At 39.1% G+C, this 18,070-nt stretch overlaps 1 protein-coding gene across 2 annotated transcripts in view; it reads left to right on the forward strand.

Annotated features, from left to right (window-relative positions):
• Positions 1-18,070, forward strand: part of NADK2 (NAD kinase 2, mitochondrial) — a 32,098-nt gene that overhangs the window by 10,633 nt on the left and 3,395 nt on the right. The window contains exons 2-11 of one of the 2 annotated variants that reach the window (XM_014875547.2): positions 4,750-4,838; positions 5,181-5,269; positions 6,806-6,887; positions 8,186-8,269; positions 11,266-11,402; positions 12,199-12,277; positions 13,950-14,093; positions 16,165-16,220; positions 16,302-16,355; positions 16,812-16,935. In XM_014875547.2, the coding sequence (XP_014731033.2) occupies positions 4,750-4,838; positions 5,181-5,269; positions 6,806-6,887; positions 8,186-8,269; positions 11,266-11,402; positions 12,199-12,277; positions 13,950-14,093; positions 16,165-16,220; positions 16,302-16,355; positions 16,812-16,935 (938 nt within the window). The remainder of the gene's footprint in view (positions 1-4,749; positions 4,839-5,180; positions 5,270-6,805; positions 6,888-8,185; positions 8,270-11,265; positions 11,403-12,198; positions 12,278-13,949; positions 14,094-16,164; positions 16,221-16,301; positions 16,356-16,811; positions 16,936-18,070) is intronic. The other variant, XM_088157043.1, reaches the window with a different exon arrangement.

Below are 18,070 nucleotides of genomic sequence, written 5' to 3' on the forward strand. Positions count from 1 at the left end.
AGTGATTGGTATACCAAGGCATTAACTCCACCCTGGTGCAGTTTAAAGCTGCACAAAGGTTAGTGCTGTAAATTGAACATAAGCCTAGTGATTAGAATATACATGCATTCATATAAGGCCAAAGTACATCTGAAAAGTTCCATTTAATCTTACTGGAAAAGTCTAGGAATGAGCCGCAAAGATGATCATGGGGCTGGAGCACCTCTCCTGTGAGTACAAGACAGTTTGAACTGTTCAGCCTCGAGAAGAGAAGGCTCTGAGGAGAGCTTATTGTGCCTTCCAGTTCCTGGGGGGACTCCACAGGAAAGCTCGAGAGGGACCTTTTGTCCGTGAATGTATTGATAGGCTGAAGGGAATGGCTTTAAGCTGAAAGAAGGAAGATGCAGTTTAGCTATTAGGAAGAAATTCTTTACTGTGAAGGTGGTGAGGCTCTGGCACAGGTTGCCCAGAGAACTTGTGAATGCACCATTCCTCAGTGTCCAAGTCCAGCCTGAATGGAGCACTAAGAAGCCTAGTCTAGTGGAAGGTGTCCCTGTCCAGAGCAAGGTGGCTGGAGCTAGGTGATCTTTCAGGTCCCTTCCAATCCAAATCACTCTGTGATTCTACTAGGATGAGATGCAGAAGGTGCTCAGTTGACGAATTCACTCCAGACAATATCAATGTTACTGTATTGAGAGAACATAATCTTTTATCCTAATGCTTAATGAGCAATGCCAGTAGGACTCAGCTATGGCTTTTCTTTTCCCATTTTCTAAATCAAGGGTCATAATCCAAATATGTAGACAACAGTGGGTATTCTGATGTTACTTGGCTTTGTGTTGGCTTCTATATTTGTGTCTAGAAGCCATGTTCTTGTTGTGCAGCGTTGTTCCTGCAAGGCAAGCATTACTAAAGGACAGCAGACCCACAGTTTAAACCAACTGAGGTGGGATTTGCCAGAGGTGCAGGCTAAGACTACAGAAGAAAGGCAGTCAAGCAAAAGTCCCTTGAATATATAACAATTAGAGGAACTTTGTAAAAAATCATGCTTTCCTTAAAGAAGGATCAGGTCAGGATATTCAAGAACAGCTATTCTTAGGTATTGATTTAGACCTTTTCTCCTTCAGTCTAAGAAAAAATAGCTCCATTCATAGGAAATGTTCTTTTCCCTTGAGTATGTTTTCTTACACGAGCTCTTCTGGAAGCCTACTTTGCATTGCATTTCTGCTGTGAGGTTTAAGACTACTACTGAAGTTGTGCCTGAATGTGTTTTTGTCCAATTTGTCCTTGTTTTCATATGCTAATGCACTTTTTGCTAGAATAGCTCTTGTATATGTATTCATGCATGTTTTGTGTGGTATTAAGGTCAGATTAACGGGCCTAGTTGTAAATCAGAGCTTCCTCCAAAGGAAGAAGAGCTTGAAATTTGTCTTCATGCAGAATCTAATACCTCTGTGCCTTTTTGAGGAGTCAGTTGACAAAACCCAAGCCTGGCATAGGTCTGGGGATCTGTCTGATGATTGGGCTTGGAAGCCAGGCTGTCCTTGTGCTGTCTGCATATCCCAAATGTCTTCAAGGTTCTTTAGGGAGGTGATCATGTGCAAACTGCCTGATCTTTGCCTTCAGCTCTTTTGAAGTAAAAAGCGGGTGCTAGTCTCAGTTTGGTCTTACACTTTTCCCTGAGTGCAACCCTCTTTCCAGCAGCAGCATGTCATAGTTTTAGTGTGGTACTCAGGTGCTGGATATGAGGCAGGAGCAGAGGCAGTGAGATATAAGTACATCTCTCTGAATACTGGGAGACGCCTTTGAGGGTGACTTGGACACTGGCACAGTTTGCCCGGAGATGTGGTAGAGGCTCCATCTGTGAGTATCTTCTAAAGCCATCCGGATCTGGACAGGTGGATTCGGGTGGACCTGCTTGAGCTTGAGGTTGGCCAGAGGCTCTCCAGAGGGCCATTGTAGCTCAGCCACTGTGTGCCTCTGAGCACAAGGACTGTAGGCACTTCTCTGGTTCTTTGGAGTGGAGTAGTTGAATGAATGAGAGCAGCTGATGATTAGAATTCTTGTTGGATACACTTGACTGTGGTTAGGCTCAGTCAGGCTTCCCCTTTGTAAGTTCTCAGATGAATGAACTTGCAAGTTATTAATATCCATACATGGAGAGATGAGGCTGAAGATGAACAGACTGTTGTGATCTCTGGAGCCTTTGCAGATCAGGACAATTGATAAACTCCATAGATGTAGCACAGCCATTTAAACTAAAGGCCCTAACTTCTCTTTTTTTTTTTTTTTTTTTTTTTTTTGCTTAGTAATGTGTGCTTACTTGTTCTAGAGCTAAATTCAAAGAGATTTGCAATGGCATTACCCATACCTCTCCTTCCTGGTAATGCCAGGGAAATGCTAGCTTTTGGCTTACCACTGATGTTGGTGGCTCAAAAACCTGCTAATGATCACACAGAATTACTACATTGTTACTGTTCTGAGATAAAAGGTCTCTTCCATCAAGTTGAAAGATAGCATGCTGAAAAATTAGCCAAATAAATGAGGTACCTAAAATTTCAAGATGTAGTTTGTGGTTTCTAGTTTGTGTGGAACTAACTGCAGACTGAAAAAAGTATGCTTCCGCAGTATTCTACTTTCAGATACTTGTTTCATTTGCAGCAGATACTTCTGGAGGAACCCTGATTTTAGTAATGGTGGGTTTTTGAAATTGTTTGATTATGGATTTCTTGTTCTTTCGGTGAAGCAAGATCAATTTGTGCTTCAAACGTGCAATTGAAAATTATCCTAGCAAATTAGACCAATGGTGCTCAGCAGCAGACGTCTGTGGAAGGCAAATACCTCCTTTTTTGCTTTCTACCTTTTCCTTTCCCCTCCAAGTGGATGATGGGAGGCTGACAGCAGATCCAGCAATGGGCAGTGCTGTAACTATCATAGCCCTGTGTAGTCTTTCACTCCCCAGGGGCATCGTTCAAATTCCTGGTGCAACACCATTGTATTCTACAGGACCAAGGGATGTCCAGGGTGCACAGGCATTGTAGCTCAGGAATAGGAACAAGAGGTTTAAATGTGTGAGGCAAGTATTGGCACATAACACCCTGTATCCCAGTTAATCAATGTGAGCAACCTTTGAAAAAATAACCTGCAGTATTGTTTGGGATGTTTTCTGATCATCCACATGCCTGTTCCTGTGTGTGATCATGTATAGCTGGCAGGCAGCTACTCCCACTGTCTTCCTTTAGTGGTGTTGATGCACCCAAGCAGCCTGTGAATCTCTGCTGGAAGTTGTTTCCTGATCCCAGCTATAAGACTACCTGAAGATTTTGTTCCTGCAAGTTAATTGCCAATTGCACTGAGTGGAACAGCAATCCATTTCCAGAGCAGCCAATTACATTCTTTTCTGTAACTTTGATGCTGAATCTGTCTTACCTGCCTAGCCCATGGCTGGATTTCTTGACTTGAATGGGTGTCAGATGAATAAAGATTTCATTCCTGAGTGTTGGATTGGGGGTGTCATGTCGTGACAGTCCTCTCCCCTTCCCTCTGGAGTGGAGAAGTCTATGAAAATGGGATTAGACAAGGCTGTCTGGCACCACTTTCTCTTGGAATGGTATAAAACTTCGAATAAAGGCACTTGAATAATTTGCTGGAAGTGCCTGTTTAGAACTGGCACAGATGAATTCCTCTACACAAACTCAAGGAGAAGTTCTGTTTCTCTGCTGATAAATTAGTTTTAGCTGTTCAGGGAAAAGAAAACAGTGACAGTATAATTGTAGATTAATTCAGGCTAGAAGGAGCATCAGGAGCCTGCTGCTCAAAGCAGGATCACTTTCACTATGAATGTATTTATAGACTCCTTTTGCTTAACATCCTTTGCACCCTCTTTCTTTCACTTTCTTTATCTCCACGCACACACATATTTGGCAGTATCAGCCCCAGACGAGGGCCCCCCTTGCTAAATAAGATAAAGAACGAATGGGGACTGAGTTACTCACAAAAAAACTTGTTGCAAAACTAATCTGCAACAAGTCAGTAATCTCACCTGCCTGTTCACGAGTGTATCTGTATAAACTGCAAAATGTTTCCATGGTCTGAAGAGTGTGTTGAGATTAAGTATTCAAATTCTCCAGTTTTGACGAAGGACGAGACTAGAATGCACTGCACAGTTTGTCTTGTTATTGATATCAATTTGTTTGAAAAATGTGGCATATAATCCAGGGGACAGTATTAAAGGCAGTAGGTAGATTGTCCTTAAGCTTGTTTTGATGCAGAAAAAAATGTCACCTTTGTCCACACTTGGCAGTCTTCCATTTTAGCTCAAATACAATTTGAAGGGTAATGCTGGAGGTATTTCAGGCTCTGTTTTCTTAATTGTTATTCCTGTTGCTTTTCCTATTGTTTGTCTCCTCTACAGCACAGTTGTGAGTTAACTGAGTGCTTCAGCACATATAGTTAGTGTAACTGTATGGATTCATGTAGAATTTAAATCAGCTGGCAGATTCAGGAGGAGCAAAGTGTCTGAAGTTGCATGGAAGTCAATGTAGTATGCTTGTTTGCATATTTGTAGTCTGTGATTCTCTACTGCTGAGGCCAATTAATTATTTTAATGAACTAGTCAATATAACCTGACTGCTGTAGATACAGAAATGTAATTAATGGAACGCTTATAAAAATGTATCTCTGTTGAGAGAAAATACATGCTTTTTTATAGCTTTTTTTTTGCACTGCTCAGGAGCACTTGCTTCTACAAAAACCATTTGTGTCTTACAGCTTGCCTTGAAGGGATCTAACTATGCTGGTCTGCTGGAACGGCATCGCATTCATACAAAAAACGTGGAGCATGTTGTAGACAGCTTACGGTAAGGATGTATGGATGCTGAGGATTTCAGACACAGTGCAAATACCCATGGATTGTGTGAAACAAAAGGAAGCCTCGTGTTACAAATGCTAGTAGAATAGGAATACTGAAAAGAGAGGGGTGGAGATGGACAGTCATTTCCTGAAAGAACTGTCATGTGAATTGGCTCAGTTCAGCTGACTAGCATGTTCTATTATCATCTTGAAAGTAGTACAGGATTTGTGTGTCAAAAGTTTTTAAGCCAATATGACTCTTAATTACTCCTTAGCTGCACGACAGCTTTTTGGAAGGCTGTGACAAGGAGCAGTACAGGACAGAATTGAGACTTTTCTGAACTTTACAGGAACGAAAGGATAGAAGTTCGTCTTGTTAAGCGTCGAGAGTATAACGAAGAGACAGTTCGGTGGGCAGATGCTGTTATATCAGCAGGAGGTATGACTTTATGGAAGGGAAGTATTTGTTTCAGTATGTTTTCATAGATATGTTTCTCAAAAATACTTTGTGTTTGAAGCAAATGGAAATATGCACATTCTGAAAACAAATTGCTAATCTAATTGTCAGAAAATCTGACAAAAAAGCAGTGGCCCATGCATTGTAGCTCATGGAAGTGAATCCCATTGCATGGCTATTACAAAAGTTTTTCACGTGTGAAATTATATAAACCATGAAATGATATAAACCGTGAAACTTACTATAGTTTTCAGCTAAAGAGGATAAAATGCTTGATGTCATGTGATTTTATGCAGCCCTAAAACCTACTCATTGTTTTTTGGGATGTGAGGTGTAGACTAACATAATACCTCATGGTCCCCTTGCTCAAACTGTCTTTCTTGCTTTCACACTTAATCCAGTGACTGGCGTATCAAGTTGGATGGTACAGGTAAAACTCTGCAGCTTCTGAGCATCTTGTGCCACTGATCAGTGTTTTCCAGATGAACCAAAAGAGCAATTAACCTGATTGTTTATTTTTAATACTGGATTGCAGCAGTTCATTCAGTGTTACTTTTTGGGATATGCTGTAAATACAGCATTGTGTTGTTGGGCTCTGACATAGTGTTCACTCATCTGTGGCAAATAGGCTTGACCACAGCTTTCTCTCTTCCCACTAGTCCAGTTTTGCCCTTAGGTACTGATCACCATGAAGAATGACTAGAAAGGTTTATTCCTGGAGCATCCCATTACACTCTTGTAGATTTCAAAGAACTTCCCTAAAGTGCCTTCCCTAAAGTTTGTCTGTGGCAAAATTTTTCGTGGTTGAGGCAAGCAGCTGGGAAGTGATACATCATCTGAGATTTTCAGAGCTTATGTCTTCATGCTGTTCAGAGCTTACATCTTCATGCAAAGACTGAATGAGGTTATAGTTTTCTTTCTGTTTAACAGACAGGAAAAATTACCAATATCTGGATAAACCAGTACATTTCAAGATTTCTACTTACCTAAGACTTCTTTTCCAAGTGTGCCTATTTGGGGCCAAATAAGACCTTTAAATTGCCTTTTAGGAGAACAACTGTGTTGAAACTAAAGTCATAGTTTTTATGTGATTCACAGTAACATTTGGTTTTGTTTCCTGTCTCGTGTGGCTTTGTTTAGCAATACTTTCCAAATTTACTTTTGTTAAAGAATTTCTTTTACCTGCTGATAAACATACAGAAGTTTCCGTACATCTCTTTTAAAGCTTGCTTCTGCCACGTTCAATTGCCTGGGCATGTGTAGCTGTCAGTTAAGCTGTACTTTCTCCAGTCATGTTTTTCATGTTTTCCATCTCAAATTTGGTTGTCACTACTCCTAAGAGTAGTTGTCACTACTCTTACTTGATAAGGTGTCAGTAGTTTTGTCCCACTGTAATTTTTGTCCAGCTTGCCTGAGTTGTTGTTGATATAAATGCACATAATACTAATGCTGGAGTACATTCTGTTTGGGGTACTGGAATGTGACGTTAAACTAACTTTGGATCTTCTTTTTCTGTAGGTGATGGTACAATGTTGTTGGCAGCCAGTAAGGTCTTTGATAAATTTAAACCAGTCATTGGAATAAATACTGATCCTGAAAGGTAAAAACATATTTGGGAAAGCAATGCTTTATTTAATATTAGACACACTGTGCATCTGTCTTCATGATATGTGAGGCATGCCTGTAGCATTTGACAGCATAAACGTCTGTTGTTGATACCAAGGGAATCTGTTGTTTTTTTGAGAAAAGTTTCCACAAGGAATTATTCTGTCCCACCTGAGAGGACATTAAGTAGTACTGGGAAAGCATGGCTATGTTACACTGCCACAAATGTTCTCATATACCAGTGTAGCAACAACTAGTTAACTTGTGTTACTAACCAGAAATTTGAGGCTAGAGATGGCAAAATAGAACTTAGCAATAAGGACTTGGTAAAAGCAGCTAAGTATGGTGCCTGAACGCACAGAAACTTAACTTCTTTGTGAAGAAGGTGAATCCAGTAGAGCCTCGGATGCAGAAGTTTGTTGTGGTTTCTTAATGTAAACCATGAGATACCTCAGAAAACTCAGTCTCGTGAGCCAGTTGTTGGCACTTAGCTGTCCTATTATAAACTCTGCACAAGCTGCACCCACCTGCCCACATCAATCTTAGAGCTCAGTGGATGCAGTGTGTTAGTACTGCTTGGTTGGTACAACCTTCAAGTGCATGTCGAGTGAAACGCAGAATTCACCAAGGCTCTGCCTGCTCAGAAGTCCAGATTTAGATTTCTGCTTTTGATACTGATAGTTACTTTATTCCTAGTATATAAAGTGGTAGTCAAAAGGTTTAATTCCTTTCATACCTTCTCTTCCAAAACTTTTCAAGTGCTCTGAGTAGCTATTCTGCATTATCAAGTCTGACTAGTAGGGTTCAAATAACAAGTGCCTTCAAATTGTCACGTGCTACTCATGGAAGGGAGCAGTGTTTATCTTCTAGTTTTGGCATGAGATTCTTTTGATCTCAGACATGTTGTTTAGCTGTTCATGTTGCTAACTTGTGTGTAAGTGGAGGAAGTTTTTTTTTTCTCACTTGCCAGGTTTATTAAGCTTTAATTGCTTGCCTAGAATGGTGACAGGAGCTATATTAGTGTTTACATACTCCTGCAGGATTATTAGCTGGGCATACAGTTTTTAGGGGAAGTGTGGGAGAAATATCCTGGCTCAGACACACAGACTCCAGGAGCTGAGAGCAGTGTCTTGTTGCTGATGTGGTACTGTGAAAGAATAGCAGATATTCATAAAGGTCTAAGAAGTGTAGCTTTGCTAGATGTAACACATAGGGAGATTTGCTTTATGTTTTCCAAAGGTACCAAATCTGAACAGTAATACTGTAATTTTTGTTGTCATTTTTTGCTACCAGATCAGAAGGTCACCTGTGCTTACCTGTGAGATACACACATTCATTTCCTGAAGCACTACAGAAGCTTTATCGTGGTGAGTTCAGGTAGGATTCACTGATCTTTGGTTTTCAAAAATATATAGGGGTTGGAAAACACCTAATTATGTGTAATTTCTAAGGAGCAGATGAAGCTTAGTAAAATCTTAATGGCCCAAATTGTGAATTCTGTGTAGATGTTTATAATGTTGGAAAATGAGTTTGTGGTCAAGAGTGAGACTGGAATACAAATGATAAAACTGACTGCCAGTTCCAGCAAAAAGTCTTTTGGTATGACCTGTAATAATTTATTTTCACTTCTGACTTAATAAACTCATAAATGAGGAACTGCATTCTTGAAAGGGGTATATTGATTTATGTATTTTAGGACTGCCCTGGTGTAGGGCAGATTTTGGAAGAAACTTTTCAAGTGGTCTCCTCTAGAAAGCAAATTCAAGCTCCTTCTCTCCCAGCTGCTTTGGGAGGAAAATCTCCTTTGAGAAAAGTGGGGAAAACTGTTTATTTAACAAGCAAAGTACTCAGAAACATGAATGATATTAAACAATAAAACCTCTCACTGTTCCGAGGAGATGGCAAATTCAGAGAGTCTGTCCTTGTCATGGGCTGTAGCTCGGCTGGCTCAGTCTCTCTCAGTCCCTCCTGCTGGGAAACGCTGCATCCCAGCCCCGGTGGGCCACAGGTGAGAGCAACTGGTGTTTTCTGGGTTTTCATTCCAGAGCAGGGTTGATAGTGTCAAGAAAAAGAAAAACCACAGTCCGGGGAAGTTTTGTGCCTCAGCTAGCTAAAAACTAACAAAAAGCCAAGGAGAGCTCTCCCCTGCTGTCTGTCCGTGCTGGAGAGAAGGAATGAGGGGGAGCAAGGGCAGCTTCTGCAGACAAACTGTGCAGAACTTCTCCCTCTTCACTCTTGGAATCTGTCCCAAAGGTGCAGAACTCAATATCCAGCATAAACAGAACAGCCAACTGGGGATACAAGCATCATAAAGTCACCCTAGGACAAGGACTCAAAAACATGTAGTACAGTGATGGCCATAAAAAGCTAATAAAACACATAGGAAATGGTCAGTGTGTTACATTTGGGGTTTTGGTGACTGAGATTAAGTGGTTTAAATTTTGCCAACAGATTAGTGTAAAGCGGAACATTACTTCATGCTGAATATAGCTTGATGTTTTCAGTACTAAATATTAAAATAGAATAATCTCACTCAATTTAAAAAGAAACAGGCTGAATTTTAGAGGACAGACTAGGGAAGAGTTTTTAATAACTACTTAAGAAGAGATACTATTCTGTAGTAGAATAACTTTCCAGAATATTTTTGTTACGAAAAACCACCAAACAGAAATCAGTCACTCATGTGAAAATGTATAGCAATTGATTTTTGTTTATACTTCTAGCATATTAAATTTGTGACTTGAAGTGTAACTGTATTTGAGCCGTAGAAAAGTTCTGAAATTAAATTAATACAGTTGCCAGGATAAATAACTGAAGGACTTTCAATATGTATTGCTAAAGGAACAGGTACTTTCAACTCGCATATTCTATGATTTAGAAAACAGAAGCTTTTTAGTCTCCATCATGTTAATTTGCTTAAGTAAAATTCATAGTGCTTATTCAGATAACCTCCTGTGACATTTGGCAATTCTGATGTTTTGTTGCAAACAAAGTTATATTTTTGTTGCTGACATGCCTCATTATGGAGCTGAAACCTCACCAGAGCAGAACAGAAAGGATTTCTCTAATTATTTTTCTGAAAAAATAGGAACTTTATTCTTAAGCAAGGACGTGAGCAGGTGTTTAATTTGAGAGTTCTTAGATTTGTTTGGCCATAAGCAAACTTTGAAATCCTTATCTGGAAGGGCTTCTGGTATCTTGGAGTTGCAGTGGATGGTAAGTTGCCAGAAACTGGAAAAGGGCAATTGTTTTTTTTTCCTTATCCCTGACATATCAGTTAGTGCAACAATCTGTGTTAACATGGACCTTGTAATCCATGAGACAACCAACACTAGTGATTTATAAAAGACAAACTCTATCAAATTAACCATGTTTTTTATCTTGGTGTTCAGTGGTGTAGCAGGTTCTCAGAATATGGGCATTAATAGGAGCACAGTCCCATTTTCTAAATTTGTGGGGCGTGTGACATGCTCTAGGCAGGAGCATTGTAAGGAAGCTACTATAGCAATACTCACTGCCTGCTTTCTGCATGGCTGTCTAAAATCATGCGATTTAAGGGCAGATAGGATGTATAAATGAGTCTCTACAAAGATGACAAGAGGAAAAACTAGCAGTGTAGTCATATAAAGCATAAGTCTCTTGTAGTTTTAGGAAAAACTCATTAGTGTCACCTGGATGTCAACAGTATGAACAGGGAAAAGCTGTGCTCATAACACTTTCTTGTGATTCACTTTCTTAGTCAAAACTATTGTTATTTTGTCTTATGAAATATCTTAGGTTGTAAGAGGAAAAGGAATTGATATTTCTAGGGAAAAAAATCTGAATATTGTAACATGGTTTTTATATCCTTCTCTTCCTGCAAATGAATTCCTCTTAAGCACCCTAAATTCCTGGGCCCAAAGGGATTGTTAAAATGAGAGGATACTTGGGGCCTTATATAGAGCTGCTTTTCTGGACATGTACAAAATAAAAGCAAAAGATGTTAGAAACACAGCTTGTATTTCTGTAAATTCTTGAGATCTCTTTATTCTCAAAAGCGTTGTATCAGTTATTCATTCACATATTAGAATCGCATGCCTAAAAAGGAGAGTTTGTTACATACCATTTTTGTAGGCTACTTTTGGCCAGTGTCCTTTTATTTTACACATGCGAAAAACCATTAGGTAGCAAACTGATAAATGTAAAGAATTTACTATTAGTATTATTAACTTTCTAAATTTAGAAGTTGTAGTGGAAACTTATAAAACTTGAAATATGACTTTGAATATATTTAGCTCCTAATCTTAAGATGTTCTGCTTTGAGAGTGAAGACTCTCCGATGCTATCTAATTTTGTGATGAATATTTCATACTGACTTCTTTCTCCTCTCTCAGGTGGCAGTGGCGGCAAAGAATCCGACTGTATCTTGAAGGAACTGGGATTAACACCACCCCTGTGGATTTACATGAACAACAGCTAAGCCAAGAGCAACACAGCAGGGCTCACATAAATGAAAGATTCCAGGATCAAAGTAGGTTAAAATCTGACAAGAATGTAATCACTTTGCTATGATAACTTGGAATAGAAGATAGAGATTTATAAAAGTTTTAGATATTTAAATACCTGCTGTCAAAATACCTGATCTTTTATAAAATGCTTTCTCTTAGAGTTACTGTAACTACGTGAGCATGTGTGTGTGTTTGTGTACACATGCTAACTTTAAAGTTAGGTTAATAGAGCATTGTAAAAGCTGGTATTGGACTACCATCAAGCAGATGAGACACTAGAAGTTTGGATCTGTCTGTAGATAATTTTTAACACCTTCAGCTCTTTTCTTTATGATGGGTTGAAAGATGCATGGTTTTGTGCCTAACCCGTGTCCAATACTGCATTTGCTCACTAAGAGGTCCTTGTCAACATGAACTATTTGTTAATCCCCTTTAATTACGTTGTGATATGAAGTTAATTCTCTGAACTTCATCAGAAATGTTTGTTAAGTCACTGGCAGTGAATTTAATTTGGCTGGAAGAGTGACTGACAGAAGAGGTGACTTTATTCTGCCTGGCTGCCTGTGGCTTTTCAGGGAAAAGTGTCTGAACTTAAATGTCATTGCTGATCTTGGTTTAAATATTTGTTGTCTCCAGTAAAGGACAGTGACTGGCCACAGAGTAAATCAGTGAAAATATGAGTCTTTGAAGAAAAAGGAGCATTAAAGTCTAGAAAACAAATCCAGAAAGCAGAATCTGTCCTCCAGTGAATTGTGAATGGTTTTTGAAAACTTGTGTTTGAAATCCATGATTCAAAACGGTTATATTTGATATCTGCAGGGTCTGATATTTCTGGTCCACATCTTTTACCAGTGAGAGCACTCAATGAAGTCTTTATTGGGGAATCTCTTTCATCTAGGTATGTTTGACTATTTGTTGTTACAGCAAGGCACAATTGACTTAGTTTCTTTTTATGACATTGCAGTGGGCACTCAGTGATGAGATTTTACTGTCAGATTTCAGTTCTAGTCTATAAATATTTAAAACTGATTGTATTATCTCTGATTACAAAATGTATTTTCAAAGATTCAAGTGCATTTGGTTTTTCTGGTTTTCTGCCTCCTCTCTGGTTATTCCTTAATTTTTCCTGGCTTTTTTTCTTTCCCTTTTACTGATGATTTAAATATCTGTCCTTAAACTGCCTCCTCTCCTGCACATCTTATTTATCTTTTCATAAGCTTTTAGTATGACCAAGCAGAAATAGCTTTTATCACAACTCCTTTTTCTGCCTTTCTGTCATTAGATGCAAAGCCTGCTTTTGGCAGATATTGATAAACATTGTTATTGATGGAAAATAGTAATTTCGTCCGTTTAAGAAATGTGTCAAATCATGGTACTGCCTTATCCAGGATACATTTGACTGTCCTTTCTGTCCTGAAGATCAATGCATTTTTGGCATCCAAACAATAAGAAGGACACAGGGAATATGACTGGGGCTGTGGTAAAAGACATGAGTCAGGATGTCTGCTGTTTTTTTCAGACAAAAAGACTTTAGGAGCTTCTTTTAAGGACTTACTCTGTGTCAGTGATGAAAACAAGTAAATTGAAAAAAAAATCCCTAGAAAACCTGTCATACCCAGCTTGCAAATATTGCATTAAACTGAGTCAAGCTGTGCACCTGTGTTCTTAATTTACTTCCAGTTCTCTAATCTCCCCATCTTCTCAAGAGTGATTACACAGCATGCCCTTAGTTACTGAGTATAAACTGCTTGACCTAACAGCCAAGAGCTGTTTCTAGTGGATCCAGACTGAAATAATAGCTCAGTAAGTTCTGTTCTCTAAGAAAGGTGAAGCTCAGTTATGCATGAAGCAGTGAATGTGGCATTTCTGGGATGATACCTGTTAGTCTGAAGCCTGTATCACACTTTTTGAATTGGGCAGTATAAATATCAACAAGTTCATAAATATACTCGTGGGTAATCTGAACCTTGTAGAGAGAAACTTTGGTCTCTAGGCCTAACACTAGGAATCCCCTGACAGATGAACAGTAACATGAAGGGAGATGATTGTACACCAAGACCTAGTACTTTTGAGTTTTAGGAATAATTTGGAGAGAAATGTAAGTCTGTTGATTGTGTAAAGCTATTAATGAAGAATCACTGGATTTTTCATTACAGAAGTGATCAAGAATTCAGGTTCAATCATGCTCTTACTGATGTTGAAGTGTTTAGTGTTCCTTGACTAAATATAATGAGACCCAATCATAGCATAAACACAGTTTTTGTACTACAGTTATGCAAGGAAGGTAATTATTTATAGTTTTATTTGTAGGTCCAGCAAGCCCTACAGATGAACCACAGAGATGGTTTTGTGCATAAATTAACATGAGAAATGACTGCACAAGAAGTGCCTAAAAGTTCATGCTATAAATCATTTTAGTCCATTATAAAAACTGCTATAAAATAGTTCATCAGAAGTAGCTGTCAAATGGGAAACTGTGTACAAAGCCTGTGAAATTGTGATCCAGATGTGAAAGTAGCCCCTCTGAATTGTTATGTGCCTGATAAGGCTGTGTGTTCTGTCTTATTCAGGGAGAACTTTAAGTCCTGCAAACCCAGTTTTAAATTCTCGCTTCATAGGGCCTCCTATTATGAAATATCAGTTGATGATGGTCCTTGGGAGAAACAGAAGAGTTCAGGGCTTAATGTGTGTACTGGAACAGGATCAAAAGCATGGTGAGTACTCGTTGCTGCTTTGACAGAAAATACCATTTCAGATAAGCTAGATGAACTTATTTGGCCTATGCATTTTGTCCTTACTGAGGCTCTGTTGGGCTATGGGTAAGTCAGTCTGATATTGTCACTGTCAGTATGGCTCAGAGCTGTTCCAGGTGTGTGAGAAGAGCAGGGCACTCATTACTTGTGGGTGTGGAGTGAAGCCATGAAAGGGTGAGGAGCTGTGGCACTGAGACAGAAGTTTGCCTTAGGTGTAATTTCAGTGAAAGATGTGGCGTGCCACACGTGAGGATGAATGATTGGGAGTGGTGGGGGAAGGAGATTCTGCTGTGACTTGCAGAGACTATACTGGGGTGATCTATGAACTACTCTTGTTGGCTAAAATTAAAATGCTTAGATGATGTAGCCCAGTAAACTTAGAAAAATCTAAGCTCTAAGAAGAATTGGAAAACATGTATTTAGAAACTGTGTTAAGTGTTGTCTGGCACATCTACTGTCCATTCCCCTTTAAAGCCTCTTGTTTCTTTCATATTTAATTGACAGGGAACAATCTCTTTGCCAAAATACTCCCCTTAAATAAAGATGGCTATTTCTACATAGAACTGTGCTAGCTTAATTAGAGGGATAAATTATTTAAACTTCGGTTTAAACATGCTGCAGTACTGCATGAAAGTCTAATCAATTTAATTTTGAGATGCAAGAGATGTTTGTGCTCGTAATTTAAAGTTGTACTATAGGCACTGGATTTATGTGGCAGGCTAAGATAACTAAAACAGAAGCTTTTAATGAAATTCAAAAATGAGTATTCATGCTGTAACCGTGGTTACTGGGTTCTTCTCTTCATTGTAATTCAGAATTTTGTATTCAGGCAGCATAGCCTAGTCCTGGAGCCTGCCAAGGTTGAAATTGGCAGACTGCTAGGGAAACTTTCCTAGTGTTCAGTACCTTGGGAAAGTACAGTCTTAATTCAATATGGTTCTTATGCATTTCATTTATACACTCTGTGCTGAGCATACCCAGAACCAGGGACCAAGCTCAAGGATTTTCCCTCTCCTTGCTGTAATGAGTATGTGTTGCTGGACTTCTCTAAACTGAGGCCAGGCCTTAGTGAGTGATCTCCCTTAGCCTGTTGTCTAGGGTCTCTCCTGAAATTTCAGACTTCCTGGGACTGAGGGACATTTAAATGTCCAGGTGCTTTCTGTAGCTGCCAAAATGTGTGTAAAAGGTTATCTTGATAGCTTCTGCTCAGGCTTGCATGTAGGCAGTAAGTGTAAGAGGGAGAGCCTTGGACAGCCGTGCTCAGCAGCTCTGTGGTCAGATAGGGACATAGTGGACCTGTAGTGCAGTCTCAGGTGTTTTGCTGCCGTGACAGAAGTGCTGGACTGAGGGTTTTATGCGAGATCTTCATGGTACTGCTGCGCAGTGGCTGTGGTTAGTGCCTACTCCCTTTTGAGCCTGGGCAGAGGATGGAGACTTTTTTTGGAGTTTTGACTTAGTTGAGACTGAGGCCATGTTGATTTGTTCATCCAAATGTGTCATATGCAGAAGAGCCTGATCTGACTGTTTTTCTCTATACACCAGTTCTTGTGAGATTCAAGACCACACCTTAGGTATAAATAAACAGGTAAAATATTTGTAAAGAAGTGTTGGGCTCATAAATGAGAACTAAGAGAACAAATCAGTTAGCAAGGGTTGGATAGACCCTTAGGTAAGAAGACAACCTCTAGAACTGTTGTGCTTCCGTTTTTTAGTGCAGACTTAATTCTGCAGTTGCTGGGGTTTTAAGGCAGGGGGATTATTGACAAGGAGACAACATCCTATGCTCTTCTTTCCTGAAGACCTTACTTAATGGATTTTGAAAGTTTACAAGGCTACAACTAGATGCCAAAGCAAGAGTTGATTTAAGATTTTTTTTAAAAATAAACTGTTATCAGCTCACACTTAATGGCATTTTTTTCCCCTCCCCAAATGCTGAATTTAGTTTTTCATCACTGTGGAAGATTTTTTTGGTTTTGCTTGGTTTTTGTCCTAAGTTGTACTGTTTAGCAAACAAGACTTTTTCTCTGTCTAGGTCCTATAATATTAACAAGGTTGCACATCAAGCTATTGAAGAGATCCTTAAGATTGGTGAGTGAAAAATGTGGCATTACTAGCCAAGTTTATATAAAGATAGATCTATCTAACTGGGGCTCTCTCTCGATTTAACAGCGAAAGAGCACGGAAGTTTGAATATGCCATTGAACACCGAACTGGTACAGAAAGGTTAGTGGAGAAAGGCAAGATTATTTTTTAAAGTGTTTTTGTCCAGTTCATTTTGTTTGTATTCTGTACCACTCAGCTTTCATGTTTTAGCACTCTTGCAGTAATAGTCTATCTTACAGACATTAATTAGCACAGTTGGCAAACAATGTCTTACTTGAAATAAAAGCACTTATTTAGACTTCTGTGTATCCTCTTAAGGAGAATTTCAGTTCTCCTAAAATTTCAAACAGTTAGTATTTAATCACCAGAAGAGAGCTATTGAGTGTTCATCATGCAGTAGAACTGAAAGGAATCTTCCCTAAAAGTAATTTTTTTTGCATGTAAAGACTCTTAAACATCTGTCAAGACTTGATGTTTTGTCTTGAAAGAGAAGCCAGTCTTCCCTGGAGGAGTGTGTGTTTTTGAGAGTAACTGATTTTCTCTGGAAAAACTAATGGCTGACTCCTCTGCTTACAGTAACAAATGATTACAATGAGTCTCTGCTCTACAGTCCAGAGGAACCAAAGATGTTTTTCAGTGTTCGAGAGCCTATTGTAAACAGAGTTTTCTCAAGTAGCCGTCAGCGTGGCTTCTCTTCAAAGTAAGTGTTGGTTGCAATAGCAAAGAGTTACTTCATTCTGTGTATCTGTCAAAGTACGAGCAATCCAGGACTTTGCCTTGTTTCAACATCCAGTTTGTGCTTTGAATGACTTGAGTATTGTTCTTGTAACAGCAGGATGAAAATGTTTCCTAGTAGTGTTATGGCTTTTTAATGTTTGATCCCTGCACAATCTTACAGAATAAAAGAATCTCAGTGTGCCCAGTTTTGGATATGTGCCATTTCTCAGTATGAGACACAGACATTGACAATTGGAGTGAATTCAGGAAAGGGCCACTGGGAGGATAAAGGGTCCGGAACAAGTGATTTTTAAGGAAAGACTCAAACAGTGCTTCCCTTTAGCCTGGAGGAGAAAAGACTAAGGGGGAATCCAGTTGCTGTCTTCAGCTACCAAAGTATGGTTTCAGAGGACACTTGAGTTTTTCAGAGCAGAGTATAATGTAACAGCCATAATTTTTTAGGATGTGAGATTCTGATTAAATTTTCACAGTGGGAATAGTCAAGCAGTCGACTAGGTTGTCTCTATAGATTGTCTTATCTCTGTTTTTGGAGATGCTCGAACACCTGGGCAAGGTCTTAAGCAACCTAACCCATCATTTAAGTAAGGCGTGCTTTGAGCAGAAGGTTGAACTAAATACATTTCCAAACTGAATTATTTGCTAATTCATAATTTTAACTTAGGGCACTTGTGCCAATGGAAGTTTAGATTCAATATTAGGAAACATGGGAAGGGTTGTAAAGCAGTGGAACATGCTGCCCATGAAGTAGTGGAATCATCATCCCTGAAGGTATTTAAAGACACGTAGGCATGGCATCTGCAGACATAGTCATGGGTTCGGTAGTGCTTGTTTAATGGTTGAACTCAATGATCTTGCACATCTTTCCCAATCTAAATGATTTTATGATATGTGGAGCTTGCCACAGTTAAATATAAACACGTGCAGCCATTAGTTATATGATCAGAATAACTGAACATACAACAATAACATGGAAAATATTGAAAGCAATACAGTATTTCAATTATAATTAAATGTAAATTCAACCTTTTGTATCAAAGCAAATGTCTAAAGGAGCTCTGAGACAAATTCTTTAGTCTGTCTTGTCCAGCTCTGAAAGA

Source organism: Sturnus vulgaris, chromosome Z (genome assembly GCF_052056855.1).
Source record: "Sturnus vulgaris isolate bStuVul1 chromosome Z, bStuVul1.hap1, whole genome shotgun sequence".
In the NCBI taxonomy this organism is placed as follows: Eukaryota; Metazoa; Chordata; class Aves; order Passeriformes; family Sturnidae; genus Sturnus; species Sturnus vulgaris.